The sequence below is a fragment of the Ictalurus punctatus genome, chromosome 14 (genome assembly GCF_001660625.3).
Source record: "Ictalurus punctatus breed USDA103 chromosome 14, Coco_2.0, whole genome shotgun sequence".
NCBI lineage: Eukaryota > Metazoa > Chordata > Actinopteri > Siluriformes > Ictaluridae > Ictalurus > Ictalurus punctatus.
In genome coordinates, this window is record NC_030429.2 from 9,752,791 (window position 1) to 9,769,985 (window position 17,195).

Consider the following 17,195-nt stretch of genomic DNA (forward strand, 5'->3'; position numbering starts at 1 on the left):
GATATTGGTGGTTTTATTATGGTGATGGAGATACACATCTTACACACTGTCCTATACCATATCAGTCCAAAATCTCCCATATTGTTCCTGCTACTGTTCAAAACAAATACATGTATTCACTTGACCTTTGGTTTCTTCTATTGTGATTAGCCATTAAAGTCAGTTGTATATGAGTCTAATTCAAACAAATCGATATGGCTCCTATCTGTACCTCAAGATATAAAAAAAACTAAACATTTTTTTGTTCAGTTTGTTACTTTAAACTCTTGGCCTTTTTAATTTACAGAACCAACCAGACTGAGATTCTTCTATTACTCAGAAGACACTTCAATTCACTTTTTTGTCTCGACCAGAGCTGATAAAACACTCATGAATAAGATTCAGTGTGGTGCAACGTACCGAAGCTGAAAGATTAAAGTCCCATGGGCAGATGTGAGGAAGTCCTCTAGGATTTCCCGATTTTGCGATCACAAAAATGAACACAAAATCTAGCAAACTCCACAATGTTCTATGGAGCTTGCAATTTTTGAATATTTCTGCAGATTTTCCGCAGATTTGGGCCAAGATGCATCATGTCATGTGATCACAACGTGCAATCAGTCAAAGCCCTCTTCGATTCATGCGCACTGAACATGAGTACAGATAAAACGTCTCATTTACCAACAAACATCACTCAGAAAGACAATTTTGCGCAAAGCAGTTTTGTACAGTTGCAATCTTTTTTGTTCTTTGCAGAGTTTTCTGCAAAGAAAGCACAAAAAAGTCTTGCAAAAGACTTGTCGGGGTTCAGAACCGCTCAGTACATTTGACTGTATTGCTGTGCCACAATAACCGCATTTCTTGATTTGTTTTGCATGCATGGGCTGTAGAATGCCAACTGAAAAAGTGAGATGGGTATGTGTGTGTATGTGTGTGGTCTTTCTAATTTGGATTGCAGGGACCTTAGCCAGCGATCAATAATCACGGAGCTGTAGATGAAGCACTCTGTCACCAATCTGTCTCTCTCTCTCTCTCACGCTCTCTCACCCAAACACACTCAGAAAGAGAATGTGTGCGACGAGCATAGACCACAGCTACCAAGTAAAACACCTTAACATGTGATACACTTGCAAAAACTGCACACACACACACAAACACACACGCACACATACTGCAGGAGTATGATGACACAAGCATGCAACCATGCAAATACAGTGTAGCAAGCTGCAAAGGTGTGTAGCTGTGTGTTTGTTTGTTTTTTTTTCAATTGTATGCAGAGTTCTCGGACAGCACTTACACTTGTCCTTCATTGCAAGCACACGCAGACACACTACGGACAGTGTCCGTAGGGAAGACGCGGATGAAAGGAGAAATACAAAGTCAGGAGAGGATGAGGGTGAAACAGGCGGGGAGGGCAAAATACGATGCCTCGCTGGAGTAGATAGAGAGATCATGGAGGCTTTGAAGGGAGGAGAGTAACTCAGGAGAGATAAAGAGAGGGGAGTGTGAAGGATGAAAGCTTAATATCGCTTTCAAATGCGGGTGAAGCGCAGCATAACATTAATGACAAGACATGACAGCAATACAATATTTGTAGCACTGGAGTGGCGTGTGTGCGTGCGTGCGTGTGTGCGTGCGTGGTCATTCGAGGATAACTCAGGGCACAAAATAACCCAAAGCCGCACTTCAAAGCAGCAAATTCACCTCACACATAAATGAGTGCACAAATCAGCTGAAAGGATCTCTTATAATAAACAGTTTGATGTTGATGGCCTCATGATTGATTGCGCTAAAGGAAGCCACGGGTTTCAAATTGTGTTGCTAGCGTGTACACTGCGTCCTCCTCTAGTAAACACAATTGAAACTGACTGCATGTGGGAAATATGAGTTGCAGACTATTTGTGTGTTGAATGGTATAATAGCTACTGTATTTTTAAGTCACTGTGAATAAGATGTTAACACAAAAATGGTAACCCCTTAGAACAAACATCTTCATATACAGGAAACCTGTGATTTGCCTTGCAGTCAGTGCTTTTGACAGATCAGCATCAAGAACAGTGACCAGGTATAAACACAAAATAGCAACATACAGTAGTTTCAATGTTAAATACATGGTGGTTGTATGGCTTTAAATACACTTTATGGCCAAAAGTATGTGGACACACGCCCAGCACACCCACACAGTAGACGGGCTTCCCCAAAACAGTGGCACAAAATTGGAAGCGGACAATTGTCTAGAATGTCTCTGTATGCTGTAGCATTACGATCTTCCTTCACAGGAACTAAGAGGCCCTAACCTGTTCCAGTATGACAGTGCCCCTGTGCACAAAGGGAGCTCCATGAAGACATGGTTTGCCAAGGTTGGTGTGCAAGAACTTGAGCTTCCTGCACAGAGCCCTGACCTCAACCCCACTGAACACCTTTGGGATGAACTGGAACGCCGACTGCACTCCAGACCTGCTCACCCGACATCATTAATGCTTGTGTCTGAGTGAACACTAATCCCCAGAGCTACACTCCAAAATCTAGTGCAAAGCCTTCCCAGAAGAGTTGATGTTATTATAACAGCAAAAGGTAAATAACTCCATTTTAAAGCCCATGGTTTTCGAATGAGATGTCCAACAAGCACATAGGAGTATAATCGTGAGGTGTCCGCAAACTTTTGGCCATATCGTGTATGATTTAAGCACAGCAACCATGAAGCATCCCAGTAAAATCCCAGTGTATAATAAACTCATAGTGTATCTAACCTAATTTAAAGAGAAATTGTAAACATTTGAACATACTGTTTAAGTGTTTAAGCCAGGCTCGTTGTTATGAATTAGCAGGTGTGAGACCATATTGGTGTATCATAATAAAATTGCAGTAATCTATTGAGGGGAAAACAGGAAACTGCTGTTGAGTTAGCTGACCTCAATCAAATGGAAACTGCCTTTTGATACTCTAAAAAGTTACTGCACCCAAATCCCTGACAAAATAGCTCCTATACGCCCCCTCCTTCTCTCTCTCTCTCTCTCTCTCTCTCACACACACACACACACACACAAACACAGACCATCGCCCCCCCCAACCACTTCCACTGCCTTTCTTCTCTGCATCCTAATCAAGGACACACACCACAAGTACACAACCTAATGAGGAACAAGGGCATGCATGTGTGTCGCTATTTGATTAGGACACGTTTGTTGTGCACACACACACAAACACACACCTGTGTGCACACACACACTAATGTGATTCATGGTGTGTGCTCACATGTGTGCACACTGTATTGTTTCTTATTAATGTCCTTCTGTTAGAGGCTAATGGGGTCATTAGCATATTAGTCTAACGATCCCCCAAATCGCATCCCTTTATATACACACGAGCAAGCCCATGCACACACACACACACACACACAGACACACACGCACAGCCAGACAGACACACGCAGGCACACAATGACAGTAGGGCTTAGCGCTGGACAAGATAAGCTTACAAGGTTGTAAGTGAGAGTGCTTACTACTGGGAGAAGAAAAGAGACAAAAAAGACCAGATTTTCGAAAAACTAGAGATTGACTTAGGAGGAAGAGGAAGCATTAATGAGGGATTAATTACAACATGAGTGGGAATGAGAGTGAGAGAGAGTGGGTGAGAGAGAGAGAGATTTGAGTTAGGGCTCTAAGAATGTAGTTAACTAATAATTCTTTGCAGGATTACACAAAGATGCAATAAATTAACGTAGCCTTTGGGAGAAAAACAGAAAAGGTTTATGGGGCTTGCATTTTTAAAAGCCCCTCGTGGTTCCTACTTATTATCTTGCAATCTCAAGCAATATAAAAGAGCTACATTTTCAGTTCCACAAACAGAGTGCTCGAGGGCTTTTTACTTTTACTTTTCACAGGGGAAGAGGGGCTGCTTTTTTGCATTTCTTTCTTTAACATTTGCTTTACTTTAAGTGAAAAAAACCAAACAAAGCAAAACCATCGGAAACTTGAAACACCTGCTGCGAAAGTGAGCTCCTTCTTAGAGCTCACACCCACCGTTTGTTCTTCCAAGTGAAGCACACAAACCTCGATCTTAAAGGTGAAATCTATTATTCATGTATAAAGAAAACTATTCTGTTAGGTAGAATTTCTGGGTGGTTTTAAATGAATGGTGGCATTTCAGAAATGGTGCCTGGTACAAAAAATGTTGCTCTAATAACCTACTAGCACAACAGAAAGCTTGGCTCTGAAGCAGATATCTCAGATTAGTGCCAGTCAGACTTCATGATGTGGTTATGTAATTGATCGTACTGGGTATACAAGGCTCAATAAGAGCGTTAAATGTGCTTTTGGATCTGGAATATAGATATAATTTCAAAAGATACCATAGGAAAACTGAGATATTGGTTGCGAGTGGTTCAACAGAAAAGCGTTCATAGAATAGAGATTCTCTCTGGGTCAGAACAGAGGCATTACACTCTCTCCTGTCTATCAGAGTGGCACACCGATATGGGTGTCTCTGAGCTCATGTATTTGGATGAGAACAGTTAGTGCTGTTTGCTGAGTGTGTTTAACTGCAATGTGACATGGTTTGAAAACACTTGTTTTTGATTCATATCATTCAATAAATCTGGCAAGTTTCATCATTTAAGGCTACGGTTAACAAATCAGCTCAACCTAGGGGGTGGAGTTAGGAGCAAGGGAAAACACAGGCTTGTCAATTCACCATGCAGGCAGCCAATGTTTCTACAATTTCAAGCTACTCACTCACTTTTTCTGTAAGCACTTTATTATGGTCAGGATGGCAATATATCCAGAGCCTATTCTGGGGACACTGGGTGTGAGAAGCAAATACACCTCGGATGGGACAAGCCAGGGCTTCATACTAGTGAGACTGGAAGGGTAAGATATTGTGCAGACAGTCCAATTAGAGACGCTTCATTGACCTGTGCTCTCCTTCTTTCTGACAGGCAGAAAGACATCTGGAGTCAAGGAGACCAATCAAGCAGCACATGTAATTGCAGTCAAACAGCCTCTGAGGACTAAGAAATGAAATGATCAGATGCTGAGACACAAGAAGTTTTTCCAACTAATGAGACCATACAGGACATGCTGAGTTTTATCTTTCTCACCCACACACTTTGCTTTCAATGAAGCATCATCATCGTTGGACTGAACAACATGCCAACTAAGAGACGTCCTTCCCCCTTCAGCTGCGGCTCTGGGGGTTGAGCCAATCAGGCACAGGCCATGGGCCGAAAGGCAGCTGACACGACTAATCCAGTGCCAGCGCTGGGAGGGCGAGGAGTTCTGTCACAGAAATGGGGACCTCTTTGCAGCGTGGGGGTGCAGACATCACCAGGACTACGCTCACTTCCCTCCTTAAAAAGGAGGAGTCAGCCAACAGGGACGGCCCATGGGAATTCTGTTCCTGTGGAAACTATGTCTCTAGACAGAGCAAAGCCCCCTTTGGGACAATTTCGGAACTGCACAAGCAAAGTATCCCAGCATGAGACATCACAAGACGGCAGTGTCTACTGCCAGATCAAATCTATCCAAACAAACCCCAACCAGTCAGGATGCAGGGGAAAATCCAAACGGAATCCTCGCTTCATCAATGGCAGTGTAGTAGCATCTGAATTAGTAGAAGGGGTCTGTAGTGAGGGGGTGGAGACAGGAGAAGTGGGTCGTCAAAGAGAGACTGAAATACGAATTCAGAGACGGGGTCAATCACTAAAAGGGGAAAATACATGTCCTACAGTGCAGTGTGGGAGTGTAAGGTCGTATGCCACACACCCCCGGCCTTGCCATGTAATGACATCATCGAGACCATGCACAGCATGTGGACGAAAATTGCAAGCTGCATCTTGCATGGCACCTGCATGCCATAAACGAGAGACCAGTCAGATTCAAGCAAGCATGACCCTTCCAATGCCACTTAGAAAAGATGCACCCAGACTGCAGAAGCAGCAATTTACAGACACACACCCAACTCACACTTCACACACTCATGCTGGAGGCACACACAAAGAGAGCTCTCTTGATAAAAGTGACAGAACCATACAGGAAACAATGACTCAACCAAATGATCCATCCACACACATACACAACAAAACATGTAACAAAAACTCTGCAACTATACAAATATCTACAAATTCATGTAAACAAAAAACATCAGAACACTCACAAACCGACAAATTACAGACCGGAACACTGATAAATAAAACACAGCCAACGGAATCAACAGCAGCTCAAAAACATGTCCCAAAAGATGTACAGCTCACATCAGAGTACACGAATAACCAAACTTATGCAACTATTGCATCTGCCCCTTCATCTGTCTCCACCACCCCTAAACCACCTCCCCCTGTGCTTTCTTTTGGATCCGACTCACAAACCACACCCACTCTCCCACCTAAAAATGCTCCCAATTGCAAACCTTCAGCGCTAACAACAGAACTGGTATCACCAGACATTCAGAATGTCTCAGAGACCAAAGCAACATCGCAAACTCAACCCCCCAATCAAGAACTAAAAACTGCGATGGCTCCAGAAACCAAACCAGAACTGGTAGACTATCAGCCTCCGCAAAAGAACTTGACAGAAGCACAGATCCCACTGTGCAATGGGGTGCCATCAGCACTACATGGACTACTGCAGAACATTGAGGAGAACCTGCTGTCCAACCAAGAGAAGATTAAGGTTCTTCTCAATGTCATTCAGGACCTGGAGAAGAGCAAGGCCATGAGCGAGGGGTGAGAAAGAGTCTGAAGTTTCTAATATATGATCCAGTCCCTGTTCCAAATGATGCATGGTCTTTATCTGTATATGCCCCCAGGGCCTACAAGGCTGTAAGGTGTCCCAATTGGCCACCCATTAGTGATGGCCCAATTAAGCACTAAAGCTCACAGACATGCTCACAAGTGCCCTCTATAACCCCTCTATGAACCATCAAGAGGTTTTCTTTCAACCAATACTCCTTGCAGTATTGGTTAAGACCAGTCACTGCACATTTGGTTGTTAACAGCAGACAGCAAAAATGACAGATTCAACAACATCAGAGCCAGTGATGGAGAAAAAGATATGCAAATGTGTATGTGTAAATGCCTTTCATCAGTAATTTAACTTGTCATTGTGAAGCATTCGGTTTGCAACTAATGCGGAACAAAACACAGTAAAATAACTGATTAAACCGTGTACACCGGCACATGGATGCCATGATGTGCCAAGAATACACAGCTTCCAGCCTTGAAGTAAAACTTGTCACCTTAATTTCCACCCCAGGTTTGCCCTTAAAGCATATCCCTGAGAGGTCTGTTGACTTAATGAATCATACTGTATCTAGCTCATGTTAAGGTAACATTGCAAGTCAAATCGCTTAACTGAAATATAGAGCAAATATGAAGCCACTGCACTTATTATGTGACTATTCATTTGTGTCGAAGTACAAATCAACCTCATCCTTGCATTTCTACATCATTCAAAGTCACAAACTGGCTTTACAGAAATGATATTTATAGACTGGACGTGCTTTATCCTTTTATCACGTGTAGGACTAGTTTGTTTGCCTATATAACCGTCTACTCTAAAGATTTATAATCGCACTATCCGGTGTCACCCAGAAGACGATGGGCTCCTTTTTGAGTCTGGCTCCTCTCAAGGTTTCTTCCTCATGTTGCCTCAGGGAGTTTTGCCTTGTCTCAGTTACCTCTGGAATATAGGTCTAGGTCAGGATTTCTGTAAAGTTACTTTTTGACAATGTCTACTTTTTAGATTCTAGTGCTATACAAATCAAAAGGAATTGAAATTGAATTCATATTTAGGGTGGCAAGTTCTATTTTGGCAAAGAAACTGACAAAATGCCTCTGAACTTCATTTGTTTCCATGTGATTGAACCTGTAATGACACACACAGTTGATGATGATGCTGTGTCCCAAATTGCTATTTTCTAAACTAATACATCCTCAACTTGCGGACTGGTGAACCAAAGTGCGCCCTTGGAGGAGAACCGCGGGGCATCATTTGGAACAAGGCTGAGCATCCTGTAGATTCCTGTAGCCCTCAGGAGTCAAAATCATTAATAGAACATTTCATCTCTCTTCTATTATTCTTTTCTTTCCTTTTTCATCACTAAACATTTAAAATGCTTCTTACGTCTACTTTCTTTGTCAGCTTTTCCCCTCCAATCTCTTCATCATGGCTCTTCTCACCCAGTGAATTTTACCGTTTGCTTATTCAATGTCACTCAATCTTTTCCCACCCTTTCTTGTCACCTCTCATAATGCTGTCCACACCTTCTTAACTCTCTCTGACAGACAGCTCTGTTCTCTGTGTGTGTGTGTGTGTGTGTGTGGGGGTGTGTGCGCGCACTTCATTTGCAGTATTGGGCATGTCACTGTACAGGTTGCTGATTTTTGTTCCTGTGTATTATTTATTTATGTCTTTAAACAGACGCTGTTCTTACAGAACAGGGCAGGACATCAACAACTGCTCGACCTGCCAGAAAACAGCCTGCATCATTTACAGGTACTGCATACACACAGCACTACAGCCTTAAAGGAATAGTTCAGCAAAAAACATATTTACAAAATTGTCTCCTTGATTGTCATCAAGACATGTTGGTGTCTGACATTTGCATTGGAGCTCCAGGGCTGGGGTTGGTAACAAGTAATGGAAATCTAGCTCATCTAAAGCTAGAGATGCACCGACGTATCGGTCGATAGCGTGAAAAATAGGCCGATACACCGGTGCATCTTTACTAAATCTATCTCATCTAAAACTAGAGATGCACCGGTGTATCGGCCGATAAAGGCTATTTTTCACACTATCGGCCGATAGATTAGAAACATCCGATGTCCAGGGCCGATTATATTCTGTCAATCAAAAGAGGGCGGGAAAACACATCGAATTTAGTGCTGTGTGTAAAGATGTTTCTTGTGTGGAATGATGACAAAACTGCAGTTTGTAATCTCTGTAATTTCTGCGCTGATAAAATTTTACACCGGACGCTGCAGCAGTGAAGCGGGAGTTTCAGCGTCAAGTCAATTTATTATTTTTTTGCCACGCTGCTCGAGCTGAATTAAAGCTCCAGTACACCGTTGAAATATTTAAATGAAGATGAATTGACAGAAACGTATATATATATATTGCACAGAAAATATATTTGTAGAGTAGTGTATTTCATATCCAGTTAATGTTAATATATAAAAAAGTATATATTATATATTAGCAGTTTCATGTTAATGATGAAGTAGAAATGCTTTTGTTTGTGGAGAGTGAATGTGAGACTAACAGGAGGATTTTTACAACTCAGTCAATTAATTCTGTTAATATGAATTAATAACAATCACTAAGTTAAGAAATTTTATTTTAATCTTCAGAACTAAATGTTAATGTGTTAATGTTAATTAGAGGAATGTGTTTTCTGTTTATGAGACCAGTTACTGTGAAACAACTTTTTGAAATGGAGAGAATAAAGTTTTTATTTGCATTTCTTTCAGAATTATGGAATTAATTATTATTCATTTAACATCAAGTATAAAAGGCAGAACTATCGGTATCGGCCGATATCACTCTGAATAATCGGTTATCGTATCGGCTGAGAAATTTAGTATCGGTGCATCTTTACCTACAACTCTTTTCTGCAGTCTTATTTTAAAAGATCTGTTTTATACAATAGCAGGGATAGTCTATATTCACACATTTAATTTAGGAAAATAATCCAGGACAGGGCAGTGTGATGCAGCTCGACAAAAAGTGGCATTACTGCTAACTGTGGATTATTTTCCTATAAGAGCACGCTGCAAAGTGTTTTAATCTTCTTAAACCATAGCAAGTTGCCAACAATTAAAAATTTCCATTAATTAACAAACATCCTACTTTTTTAAAATCAGTTTACAGTTACATTTAATGTTGTGAAATGTCTGTTAACCAAGTTCAGTCTTGTCATCACTTACGTTACAGCAGATATATTGTACACGGTCATTCCCTCATTAGCCTGTCTTTCTTTCTCTCTCTCTTGAAGTTAATAAAACAAAACAAAATGCAGCTTGTCCAGTTACTGAGAAACCAGAAATCACAAAATCTTTAGTCCTGAATACGTTCCCATGTCTGGGGAAAAAAAAAAAAAAAAAAACTGTTACAAAGTGCTGACACCTGAGAGTCCTTCCATAAATGTCTCTTTACAGAAAACGTCATCATGTCCATTATTACACTTTTGCTTCTTTAAATAGCAAGCCACATTTTAATATGTTTATTAATCTTAGATTGTGTAAACTGTCGGACACACAAGCCCATTGGAATGAGTTACGTATAACTACAGAAAATATAACATATTTGAACGAGCACATCAATATAAAGCGGTGATCTGGATTACAGCCAGCACTATTGTCGGAGCTGCTCTTATAGAAAATGACTCGAACCCTTATGACCAATTAAATTCATACCTTTCAACAGCCCTGTGGTATAATAAGAATGAATGCACAGACAATATTTCATGTTGGAAATCATGTCATCAAATCTGCCGTCAAATAGACTTCCATTACATGTTTCTTTGGCCTCGGAGCTCCAATGTACAACTAAAGAAGCAAATGACAGACACCAACAATCCACTATAGGCATAAGTGGGTAATTATGTAAATTTGATTTTTCACCAACCATTCATTTAATGTACTGTAACTTATCAAAGCTGAACACACACACACACACACACACATACACACACACACACACACACGCACACACACGCACACACACACACAGATGCAATTAAGAGAGCTGTATGTATGCGGGAGAGGTTATTTATGTGAAGAGGAGGCTAAGTTTAATAAGTGCATGTGTTGCAGCATTGAGCTCTGAAGGCTGTTCTGCAGGGCTCGTCATTAACATTAAGCGAGTTCACACTTGCAGTTAAAAGAAATTAAACCCTACGGGATGTGGATGCACTCAAACACACACACGTAATGAGAACACACACTAAGACTCAAATATGTACTTTGGGGACTTGGATGTCCTCAAAAGCACAGGGATGTTCCAGTGTTTGTGTTTCTCTTTCTCTCTCTCGCTCTCTCTCTCTCTCTCTCTCTCTGTCTCTCTCGCTGGAAGCTCTATCACATTCTGTCCTGCTAGGATGAAAAGCATCAACATCGCTGGACCATTTGGAATTTCAAACCAGCACACACAAAGACATTTTGGATTTTGGCATACATATTTAGACACTCGCACACATGTTCACGCACTAGCTTCAAAGGTCCAAGTCTCCTGCTCTCTTTTGCACACACACACACACACACACACACACGCACACATGCACACACGCACACACGCACACAGGTGAAGCCTGCCTCGGGAATCAATTAAATTTCAGAAGCTTTTCTACTCAAGCTTTATCTCACAACAATTGAGACCACACACACACACAAACACCCACACACACACACACGCACTCTCCGACAATGCTCCACATACATACGTTTTCTCCAGCATAATAACACAGTGTGATAAGCACAAAATGCTTTTAGTGGGTTTGGTTTATACGCACATCACAAATGCCGCTGTGTGCTTTACAGCCAGAATACTAAATCAAAAAGATCTATTTGCACTCACATCATTTCTCTTTATCAGATTCACACACACACACACACACACACACACACAAACACACACAGCATTATTCCTAGCCTGGCATAAACCATTGGCTTATGATTTCTGGAGATAAATATTATTCTTCCAACCCTTCTATCTCTGGAGACAGGCACAGCTTTAGAGAGATTTTTTTAAAAGCGTAGACACTCTTGCACATCATTTATTTATGCTTTCTATCCACTTTCTCTTCGTTTTATCCATCTTGCCTCTTCACCTTTCCTCCTTCTTTGCTTTATCCCCCTTCACAGGGGCAGATTACAGTACAAGCTGCTGCCTGCGGGTGCTCTGTGCGATCTGTGCCCTCTGATTGTTTAGACATTTTTATTTAATTATTTAAAAAAAGAAATTCTGAACCAGAATAATTTGCTATATTGTGAGCAGAGTTCTCCTTTGCCTAACTATGGCTTAATTATTTCTAATTAGTAAGATGCAAAATAACATGACTTTGCATTGCATTTGATCAAATCTATTTAAATATTCATTAAATTCACAAGGCATAACAAATGTGCATTGACGAATACAATAAGCGTGCATTAATGTTTTGTGCTTGCTGTGTCTATGCTTCATTAAGAAGATTCGTTTCCATTTATCCTGATAAATGATCGCCTGCACTAATAAAATTCACTGCATACAGCACACCTTTAACAAGCAGCAGTGAAGTGGATCCTCTCTGCCCTGCTGCCTCACAAACCTCACTATTCTCACTAATAAACAGCCCAGATGGTTACTAGTGGAGATGCACCGATACTAATTTTCTCAGCCGATACCGATAACCGATTATTCAGAGTGATATCGGCCAACACCGATAACCAATACCGATAGTTCTGCCTTTGGACATCCATGCGCTAAAAACTGCACACCCATGCACTAAAGATTGCACACCCATGCACTAAAAACTGCACACCCATGCACTAAAGATTGGACACCCATGCACTAAAAATTGGACACCCAGGCACTAAAAATTGCACACCCATGCACTAAAGATTGGACACCCATGCACTAAAAATTGGACACCCAGGCACTAAAGATTGCACACCCATGCACTAAAGATGGCACACCCATGCACTAAAGATTGCACACCCATGCACTAAAGATTGGACACCCATGCACTAAAAATTGGACACCCAGGCACTAAAGATTGTACACCCATGCACTAAAAATTGGACACCCAGGCACTAAAGATTGTACACCCATGCACTAAAAATTGGACACCCAGGCATTAAAGATTGTACACCCATGCACTAAAAATTGGACACCCAGGCATTAAAGATTGGACACCCATGCACTAAAAATTGGACACCCAGGCATTAAAGATTGGACACCCATGCACTAAAAACTGCACACCCATGCACTAAAAACTGCACACCCATACAGTAAAGATTGGACACCCATGCACTAAAGATTGGACACCCATGCACTAAAGATTGGACACCCATGCACTAAAAATTGCACACCCATGCACTAAATATTGGCCCCCCCATGCGCTAAAGATTGGACCCCCCATGCGCTAAAGATTGGACCCCCCATGCGCTAAAGATTGGACCCCCCATGCACTAAAGATTGGACACCCATGCATGCATGCACTAAAGATTGGACACCCATGCTCTAAAGGTGGCTTGCGTGCTGACTATGTTCTAGGGTTCTTCTAAACTTGCCCTGGTCAAAAATAAATTGAGATGGATCTAGATCAGACTGAATCACATGGTGTCTCACATCACATTGATGTCAATAAAATGTGATGTTCTTTGCCAAGTTGAATTTTACCATCCAAAATAACAACTTCTCAAAGTAACAATCAGCTTATTTTTTCTTGTGTATTGGGGTTTGTTTTGTTGTGTTTTGTTGTTTTGTTTGTTTCCTAGAGCCATCTGAAAACTGAAAACTAATTGTTTTCAGTAATTAGTAGACTGGGTTTAGTGTCCACGGGTTTCATTTTTCAACCTTGCGTATGCATAGTTTTGTGTGTATACCATGCACATGCACATTTCCAAGCAGACTGTGATTTATCAAGTTCTTCTTGTGTGTGAGGATGTGCGTACATTTAGAACTACTCCTGACCATGCGCAGGAAGAAAGCCCTAGTGGTAGGAATGTGTAAGAGGAGCTCCCATCCCACTTTTTGTCAATCATGTCAATAATTGTTGACTGTGGAGCTCACAACAAGGTGATCTAGAGGTCGAAGATTTGTCTCATGCAGCTTTGCACAGGAAACGTGTTTTTAAGGACGGGGGAAATGCTGAGTGACGAGTGGCTCATCGGTCAATTTTGCTTGCCATTTTAGTTGAACTGCCAGCTACGTGAACTTGCCCTATGTTTAGGAGGACTTGCACACTCAAGTCCTTTCTACTCTAAGGTTTTTAGCCACAGGCACATTTTAACATGAAATTGGAGACGGGTCTGGCATTTTTCGTCCATCTATGTGCTGAATAATTGCACATGCTTCACATGTACTTATAATCACTCACATCGCAATACAGTAGATTACATTTATAAATACGGCAGCAGAAACAACACTAAGGGATTTTCACACCACCTCAGCTTCTCCAGATGTACCTGGGGCAACAGTTTGCACACAGCCATAATTTACCATTGTAAAAGGAAGTAGTTTACCATATACAGCAATTTGGGGGCATTTACTTATGTAAATGAGTGTGGCAATGTATGAACAGAGCAATTAACAACATGTAGGATTTATCAGCAGCCAGTGCCTACCGCTTTGCATGTGCACGTGTGATAAATCCTAATTTTCTTATGCATACTGACGGTTCTTACGCACAGAATTAAAACTCGTTCTATGCATGCTTTGATAAATGAGACCCCAGGTGTTGATGATATTCTTGAGATAACGTGCTCAGATAGGAAGGGTGACCTCTGCGCTGTTCTTATTTGGTCTATCTCAAAACAGATTTCTTTTTTTTTTTTAGCTCGTAAATGTGTTCTGTGAGGATTTATAGGTACAGAACGGTGTTGTAGAACCTATGTAGTACACTATTTAGGCAATAGAATAACATTTGAGATTCAGCCACAGAAAATGAGAGACTTCAATAACGGCGTGTTAGAAATAAACTAGTTAAGGCTGATATGATGTTTAGAACACATATTTTATTTTAGATTTAGTTGGAAAACTGTGGAAGAATTTGCAAAAAAAAAAAAAAAAAAAGCAAAAACAAATGTACACGATAGACTTGTGTTACGTCATCTTAAACATTCAAATGTGCATTTATTCAGTTTCTCATGCCAGCTATTGTATTTTAAATTGGGTAAGTGCAGGGTAATCAATTGAATTAGACCATTTTATCCACAGAAACTTGAGAATGGAAACGATTTACAGTTTAATATTACACTTTAATTGAATCTTGGAAGGGTACATAAAGACCTACCGGAGTCACTGCAGTTTGCGAGATGGCTATAAGAATAGACTTTTTTCCTCAGTTCCTGCCAAATAATTGCCTAGAGGCCATGTATTAAGTATGTCATTATACAATTCATGGTCACGCCTTAGTTTACCGTCTCATTTAGTTTGTGGCCTCAAAGTATTATCTCAATAAAATAATATATCTTGTGGCTATGTCTTACTAAAAAATAATCACATCATCTCAGTGTCATCTGTGTGGCTACGTTTACATGCAACCAAATAATCCGATAGTAAAAAAAAAAAAAAGCCTTCATGAAAAGCCTTCATGAAAAACACCTTCATCGAGCTCGATCCGAATGAAATGTTGGTCGGATTAGAAGGGGTGGTTTATTCCATGTAAACGCTAGAATCCTATTATTTTCTCAATCAGAATCCAAAATACCCTGTGCACATGCGCAGTGCACTGGTGCGTATGTTCACGTCTTGCGTATTTTAATGAGATTTTTTTTATCGGCAATTTGACCATTCCCTTGCAGAACAGATAAACACCCTTTTTCATTTTTGTGAACTCCAAATTGATTGCCAATCACTCGATACTAGGTGCCAATACCTAATTTATATAAAGCAATGGCTACACGCATTATTAAGGGAATGGGGGCACACACTGTACATTCATGTTTTCATTCTAATAGAAAGAACTCTACAATGTCCTTTTTCCTCTCCTCTTGTGCTCTTCTTCCTTTTTCTTAACAGCATTAGTTCTATTCAGCTTGATTTAGATCTGACTGGCCTGCGAAAGTCGATAGTGGTAACGTCTATAGAGTGCAGAGTCCTTCTGTCCCTGTCTCTCTCTCTCTCTCTCACACACACACACACAAAGTGATTGGCCCCTCATAGATAGCAGTGAGTAGGTTTAGTATCAGAGCATGCAGTCCTCTGCAGGATTAAATAGGTCATTATGTACCTCTCCTCACTAGCACAGATAAAGACAACAATATCGTTCCAACACCAGCATGTCCTGCCTGTAAGAGAAAAAAGAGAAAGAACCATGCAGGAAGGATCACAGGATTAGAGACAGCACACGAAAGGCTTAAGCCAGAAAGGAGGAAATATGGAGGGAAGTAGACAGAGGGGGTGACTGTGGTGGGTGAATTGGGTGAGCTGTTAAGATAAGAAGCAGGATAGTGATCTATGAGTATACTGCTCTCGGCTAACATGAACGCATGAGAGAGAGAGAGAGAGTGTGTGTGTGTGTGTGTGTTTTTGTGTGAGTACAAGGTATGATTAATGTTTCATGTTGGCCTGTTGTTTGTCTTAGGTACGACAAACAGGCTGTCATAGCTGCCTCAAAGACATGAAATAGATGATGAAAGAGATGAAATATGTCTCATTTTTTCTTGCTTTAGTCCAAAGTCAAGCATTCGTTACTGAGGTGACAACAAAGCTTTGTTTGGTAAAACTCTTTTGAGTAACGCATTAGCTAGTGAGCTCAATTAATTATCAAAGCATGCACAGAATTCAGAATACAAAGCTCAAATGAATAATGGTACCCAAAACCTATTCTGCAGACTATATATTTACATAGCTTTCAATCGTGAGCAATAAATCACGTGATAATCAAAAGCCACAAATGCCACATTAAAGACACTTTAAAATACCATTCAATAACTGAAAAAGGCGAAGAATAGAACCACTTTAAATCTCATGGAGAAATCCAGATTAGATTAATATGGAAATGAGAAACGCCACATTCTCCTGGTGATTCTGTTGTAACAACTTGATCACATTAGAAATTTGTGTGGATTTATAAAAACAAGGGAGATGAGGATGAATTCTGTTAAAAGTTGATCATTTTGTATGACTTGAGTGTGAGACCATGGACAGCAAGCAATATTTCACATGGGCATACATATGGGCGGTACTGGCAGGGCTAAAAGGGGCGAGGGGTGTTCTTGATGGTGGGTGATGACATCATCCCGGGTTAAAAACAAAAATGATACGCATTGTGAAACTGCTACTTTGTCTGGAATAATGCCCTTATGTGATATCTCTTTTACTGATATTTTTATTCCAGTCCTATTTGAGATTTACACACCAAGTCACATCGCATATATGAGCAGTACGTGTGAAAACCGCAAGTTATGATGGGGGCAACAAAAAAAAAAAAACCAAACCTGTCCACCTACAGAGGATGAGGTTCCACAGAAATGCACACGTTTCATCAGTAATGCAGTGTTTAACAGTGCAGCACAT

At 40.7% G+C, this 17,195-nt stretch overlaps 2 protein-coding genes across 4 annotated transcripts in view; one reads left to right on the forward strand and one right to left on the reverse strand.

Moving 5' to 3' along the window:
- LOC108275122 (dedicator of cytokinesis protein 2) overlaps positions 1-17,195 on the reverse strand; it is a 131,406-nt gene that overhangs the window by 40,035 nt on the left and 74,176 nt on the right. The window lies entirely within an intron of this gene.
- insyn2b (inhibitory synaptic factor family member 2B) overlaps positions 1-17,195 on the forward strand; it is a 33,547-nt gene that overhangs the window by 13,329 nt on the left and 3,023 nt on the right. Inside the window, exons 2-3 of one of the 2 annotated variants that reach the window (XM_017485727.3) lie at positions 4,916-6,700; positions 8,397-8,471. In XM_017485727.3, coding sequence (XP_017341216.1) covers positions 5,196-6,700; positions 8,397-8,471 — 1,580 coding nt within the window. In that variant the 5' untranslated portion in view covers positions 4,916-5,195. The remainder of the gene's footprint in view (positions 1-4,915; positions 6,701-8,396; positions 8,472-17,195) is intronic. The other variant, XM_017485728.3, reaches the window with a different exon arrangement.